The following is a 6,000-nucleotide window of genomic DNA, read 5'->3' as shown; positions in this document are numbered from 1 at the left end:
GACAAGTGATGGGATGAGAGGAAATGGCCTCAAGTCGTGCCAGGGGAGGCTTAGATTGGATATTGGGAACGGTTTCTTCCCTGACAGAGCGGTGAAGCCCTGCAGAGGCTGCCCAGGGCGGGGGTGGACGCTCCATCCCCGGAGGGGTTCAAACACCCGTGTAGCGGAGGCACGCAGGGACGGGGCTTAGTGGGTTGGACTGGAAGAGCCGAGAGGGCTTTTCCACCCTTAGTGATTCCATAACTCTTTGACTCTACGAACCAAAGGGGCTCTCAGCGCTGGCAGAGGCTGGTGGGGCCCCATCCCTGCGGGGGTTTAAGGGCCGGGGCTAACGATGGCTGCGGCCGCGATGCTCCCCAGCCCCTCTCCCCCCACCCCACACTACCCCCCGACAACCCAACGCGCACTTCCCCTCCCCGCGCGCATGCGCGGCTCCAGGGGCGGGCCCCGCCTGTCAGGAAGCCCCGCCCACTTCTGGGAAATCCGCACCTCCCCCGCCAGGACACGAGGACCCGAAGGGGGCGTGGCCCGGCGTTTGGGCGGGGAACGGATTGGCTGCGGGGCAGAGAGAGGCGGGGCGATGGTTGGACGCGGGGGTGGGGGGCGGGGCTTAGGGCTGTGGAGCGCGGCGATGATTGGTTGTTGGCTGCAAGGGGGCGGGGATGGCGAGGGGCCGCGAGGGGGCGGGGACGGCGCTGTCAGCGAGCGGGCGCTGCGGGGAGGCCGGAGGGGCCGGTATGTGCGGGGCCGGGGGCGCCTCGGCCCGGGCGGACCGGAGCCTCGGTGGGAGGAGAGACCGGAGCCCCCGGTGGGAGGGGAGACCGTAGCCCCGGGAATTGGGGAGACCGGAGCCCCGGGTGGAGCGGGGACCGGAGCCTCGGGAGCTGGGGGGACTGGAGTCCCGGTGGAAGCGGGGACCGGAGGCCCCGGTGAAAGGAGAGACCGGGGCCCCGGGAGTAGGGGAGACCGCAGCCCCGGTGATTTTGGCGGACTGGAGGCCCCAGTGAGAGGAGGGACTGGAGCCCCGGGTGGAGCGGGCACCGGAGCCCCCGTGATTCGGGGGGACTGGAGCCCCGGGTGGGAACAGGGACCGGAGCCCCCGGGAATTGGGGGAACCTGAGCCCCCAGTGGGAAGAGAGACCGGAGCCCCTGTGATCTGGAGGAAACGGAGTCCTGGCGGGAGTGGAGACCGGAGTCCTGGTGATTTGGGGAGACCGGAGCCCCTGTAATTTGGGCGTACTGGAGCCTCTGTGATCCCTTGGATCCCCTTTCCCCTTGGACCCCTTTTCCCCCTTGGATCCCTTTCCCCCTTGGATCCCCCTTCCTCCTTGGATCCCTTTCCCCTTGGTTCCACTTTTCCCCTTGGTTCCACTTTTCCCCTTGGATCTCTTTCCCCTTGGATCCCCTTAACCCCTTGGATCCCTTCCCCCTTGGATCCTTTCCCCTTGGATCCCCTTTCCCTTTAGATCCCTTTCCCCTTGGATCCCCTTTCCATCTTGGATCCCCTTCCCCCTTGGATCCTTTCCCCCTTAGATCCCCTTTCCCTCTTGGATCCCCTCTCCCCTTGGATCCCCTTCTCCCTTGGACCCCCTTCCCCTTTGGATCCCCTTTCTGCTTCCCACTGGCATCCTCAGCCTCGGAAAGGGAGTGTGACGATGAGGAGGCAGCCCCGGAGCTGCAGCCACACCATATACCTGAGCGAGAGCTGTGTCTGGCCAAACCCTCGCCCTCTCCTCCCTCCAACACCACGTTTTATATTTCTGGCAAGAGGTTAAAATGCTCCTTTGCTGATTAATAAGTCGCTGCTGTGGTTGATCTCAGATGCTTCCTGTCTGCTCCCGTCGGTTGCAGTAGAACCCCCGTTCGGGCGCTTTGCACATGTAAAAAGCAGCAATTGGAAACCAGCATCCATAAACAAGGGCTGCATTTCTTTTTCAGGTGGCTTTCTGAACTCTTTTGTGAGTAATAACTCGCGCCTCCTTTGCTGCAACATTGGTGATAAGAATAATCGAGTCGGGCTTTGAAATGTGTGGCTGTAGGGTGCTGCTGTATTGCATTTTAACTAAGTTAAAATCTGTTACTGGCACGGCCGCTAGATTCCTTCGGAATGAGTCATTTGCTATTAACTATTAAATTTTAACTGCTGTAAGAGAGTGAATCTTTGCGTAGCGTGCTGTGGAGTGTAACAAAAAAACATGAAACAACCTAAAAAGCCTAAAGGGTTTGTGGGACCCGATCCAGTGTCCCTGGAGTTTGTGAACTCTACCACTGTCTGTCCCGAATCTCATTTCGGTGCTCGGTGTGAGAAGGTGGAGCTGGGCTATGGCTCTAATGGTGATGTGGTGCCTAATTATTACTCTGGCTACTGAGGGGAAGGGAGCAAATGTGTCTGTGCCGCCACTTGAACCTTCCTGGTGCAACTCTTGAAGTTTCCTGGCGAGCATCAGCTGTGGAGACAGAGACTTGAGCTGGGAAAGGGTCTGGAGATGCTGAGGGATGGACATCAGAGGATGTGGGGGAAGCAGAAGGAGGCTCTGAGAGCAAGAGGTAGAGTTCTAGTCCTCCAGTCTGGGATACTGGGCGTTACTGGTCACAGCTTAGGGACTTCAGAGCGCTGGAGGATAAGGACCTCATCTTGTCCGACAGGCAGCTCTCTGCTGCACCTGGGTGGAAGTTTGCCTCACAGGTGTTTGCTCAGCCTGGACAGTTAGAAACTTCTGCAGTCAGTTCATAGTCCTATTTTATAGTACAAAATCATCATAACTGAATTCACAGGACCAACTGTAAGTTCAGATTACATAGAAATGCTTCCCTCTATAGTGAGTTTAACTAAACTTTTGGCTTTGTCTAGCATTTACTGCTTCCTTGGGGGCTTACATGGCACTTTGTGATTGAAAACTTCAAGCTGCAGATCAGTGAATAATAATAACTGGTGAAAACTCAGTGCTGCTTGCTTGGGCAGAATCGAGTTTAATGTGTGTTTGTGGTTCTTGTTGGAAGTTGTCCATTGAGGTGGTTTATTAACCCATCTTGGAATAAGTTAGGAAATAGCTCCACTCCACAAGTGGGTCTGAAAATTCAGGTTGTCATTAAGACGTGTCCTGAGAGCTGATGTGAGAAGAGCAGAGCCAGGCCAGGAGGCAGAACCTTGTTGGGTTGATTTTGTTCTGATGCTTTCTTGTTTGCCAAGCAGTTTGGAAAAGGGAGCTGCTGCTTGGGCTGGATGGGGCTGCGGTGATGGTTATAAACTCTGGGCAAACGGTGTTGTTCCTGTCCTTGTTCAACAACGTGAAAAGCGTTATTACGGGGTGAGTTGTGCTCAAGTTGGTGCTTGAGGAAACGGAGATAGTTGTGTTTAGATACTTACAGAAATTCTGCCGATGGTTAAACCCAGTCAGGTATTTTCCTACAGACTTTTTAACCAAACTATTGCAATATCCTCGTGTCTGGCAACTGCAGAGACAATTGAAGCTCATTACCCTGGTGTTTACAGTAAGCAACGCAGATGGCTGAAATGGGATTTTGAAGTATTTACTATCAAACCACTTGAAAGAATATGTTTGCATATTTATTATCACTCGTAACGCAACTTACTTCAGAACGTAAGGCCGATAGTGAAATCCTTCCCTGGTGGTTTGGGTAGCAGGCTGAGCTTTACCTGGTGATCCGCAGGTGAACCTGCGTGTTGGACAACTGGAGGTGGAGTGAGGGGAACCAGTTGTGCAGGAGCCCCTTGTAGAGCTGAATGGATGACAGTGGTTAAAGAAAAGGAGGGGAAGGCTGTGAGAGCATCCTGGAATAGCAACTGCTGATCTGACTCACCAGTCTTTTAATCAGTCAGGCATTCTATTTATTTTTACTTTGGAACTCTTAGATACACAAGGGAAGTCTTTTTTTCCTCTTAAACATGCTAACTTTAAATGGCGTTGAGTGTGTTTTAAGGTAGGGGGATGTGTTGAGTGCTACAACTCTTATATTTTTTAAGTCCTTGCTGACACAAAGCAAAACTGCTCCTTGCTGACAGTGCCGGCTGTATTTAAATAACCACCCCAGGCCCATGCTGCAACCATGTGCCCTAAACTGACACGGCCGAAAACGGAACTGCCTTAATTTCAGTTCCATCTGAAACGTGGGCAGGCGAGGAAGCTCATCGATAGCATCCGAGTGGAGAGAGGCAGCGGTGAGGAGGCAGGAGATAGGGAAGCAGTGCCTGGGGTTTGAGAGGGTCGTGCTATAGATCTACTCCTCGAGCCCCAAACCAGTTCTTTAGTGGGGGTTCAGGTTTTTAACAAGTGTCATCTTATTTTTTTCCTTTGGTGAGACATGGGTTTCAGTAGCTTTGATGCTTGGTGCAATGGTTTTGTAGCTAAAACTCTAGACAGGTTCTTTTTGGCTGCAGACTTGGGACTTTCTCGGGCACCTGCTGACAGGTAGGGCTTCAAAAGATGAGTGAGTTCTTTTAGTCTGACCTTCCCTCACCTAGCGATGCATAAATTCCTGGCTCTTGTGGTGATGGTCAGGAAACCAACACTGCTAAAGTGTGAGTTGTGTTGTTCTAATGAATCGATAGCAGCTGCAGAAGAGAAGGCTGACCTGAGTTAATGCATTGTTTAAAGTTCTTCTCAATAAGGAAGTAGGAAAACCTCACTGAGACAACATGATTTTTTGCTTTCTTTTTTTTTTCCCAAACTAAATGTCAGTTTGAAACTGCTACCAAGCATTCAACTGCAGATCGGGAGAAGGAACCTGCATGCTTTGAAGCTGACTTATGCAGTCTTATACTATTTTAAAGCTCTTTCCAAAGTCTTTCTTACCCAAATCTATGAGACACTCCACAAAATTTTAACTGAAATTCTGAAAAAGCTTTGGCAAGGGACGTTGGACCCAGGCAGATCAAGCAGGACCCCGCGTCATGGTGTGCTGCAGTGTTTTAGCGCTGGAGAGGTTGCATTGCTTATTTCCACCTACGAGTCTCACTTTCTATATCCATAGTAACTTCATGAAACACAGAAATGCAGTTTTAAGGTCTTTACTACAAAAAGCTCCAGTGGAGATGGAAGAGCTGAAAAGGGTGAACGGGAATGTGTTTAGAGAAAGGTGGAGTGAGGAGGTTTTAAAGAAGAAAGCACATGGTTATCCCTTACATTAATAATCATAGAATCATAGAATGGTTTGGGTTGGAAGGGACCTCAAAGCCCACCCAGTTCCACCCCTGCCATGGGCAGGGACACCACTCACTGGATCCGGTTGCTCCAAGCCCCATCCAACCTGGCCTTGAACCCCTCCAGGGATGGGGCAGCCACCACTGCTCTGGGCAACCTGGGCGAGGGCCTCCCCACCCTCATTGTGAAGAATTTCTTCCTAATGTCCAGTCTAAATCTTCCCCTCTCCAATTTAAAGCCATTCCCCCTCATCCCATCACTCCATGCTCTTGTAAAAAGTCCCTCCCCAGCTTTCCTGGAGCCCCTTCAGGTACTGGAAGCTGCTCTAAGGTCTTGGAGCCTTCTCTTCTCCAGGTTGAACAACCCTAACTCTCTCAGCCTGTCCTCGTAGCAGAGGTGCTCCAGCCCTTGGATCATCTTCGTAGCCTCCTCTGGACACATTCCAACAGTTCCATCTCCTTCTTAAGCTGAGGATTCCATAACTGGACACAGGACTGCAGGTGGGGTCTCACAAGAGTGAGACTCAAAAAATAATGTTTGAGTCTCCAACAAATATGGAGCTGTTGGAATGGGTCCAGAGGAGGCCACAAGGATGATCAGAGGGCTGGAGCACCTCCTGTATGAGGACAGGCTGAGAGAGTTGAGGTTGTTCAGCCTGGAGAAGAAAAGGCTCCAAGAAGACCTTATAGCGATCTTCCAGTACCTGAAGGGGCTACAGGAAAGCTGGAGAGGGGCTGTTCATAAAGGCTTGTGGGAATAGGATGAGGGGGAATGGGGATAAACCGGAGAGGGGCAGATTTAGACTGGACATTAGGGCAAATTTCTTCCCCATGAGAGT

At 52.2% G+C, this 6,000-nt stretch overlaps 2 protein-coding genes across 3 annotated transcripts in view; both read left to right on the top strand.

Moving 5' to 3' along the window:
• The first annotated feature begins 424 nt into the window (after positions 1 to 424).
• Positions 425 to 1,120, top strand: LOC128854495 (S-antigen protein-like). Its single transcript, XM_054088055.1, has one exon. It carries the CDS (start codon positions 425 to 427, stop codon positions 1,118 to 1,120), a length of 696 nt encoding a protein of 231 aa, XP_053944030.1.
• The window catches only part of MAP3K14 (mitogen-activated protein kinase kinase kinase 14), a 31,170-nt gene continuing 25,855 nt past the window's right edge, over positions 686 to 6,000 (top strand). Inside the window, exon 1 of one of the 2 annotated variants that reach the window (XM_009567283.2) lies at positions 686 to 735. The gene's annotated coding sequence lies outside the window, so the exon portion shown is untranslated. Of the gene's footprint in view, positions 736 to 909; positions 930 to 6,000 lie in introns of those variants that run through there. The other variant, XM_054088532.1, reaches the window with a different exon arrangement.

This window comes from Cuculus canorus, chromosome 25, assembly GCF_017976375.1.
Source record: "Cuculus canorus isolate bCucCan1 chromosome 25, bCucCan1.pri, whole genome shotgun sequence".
Classification (NCBI taxonomy): domain Eukaryota; kingdom Metazoa; phylum Chordata; class Aves; order Cuculiformes; family Cuculidae; genus Cuculus; species Cuculus canorus.
Note: the sequence above shows the minus strand (reverse complement) of the source record. Positions and strands in the feature narration are given on the sequence as shown.

Coding starts and splice junctions, on each gene's coding strand:
- LOC128854495 (XM_054088055.1), top strand. CDS start 425: ATGCGCGGCTCCAGGGGCGGGCCCCGCCTGTCAGGAAGCCCCGCCCAC.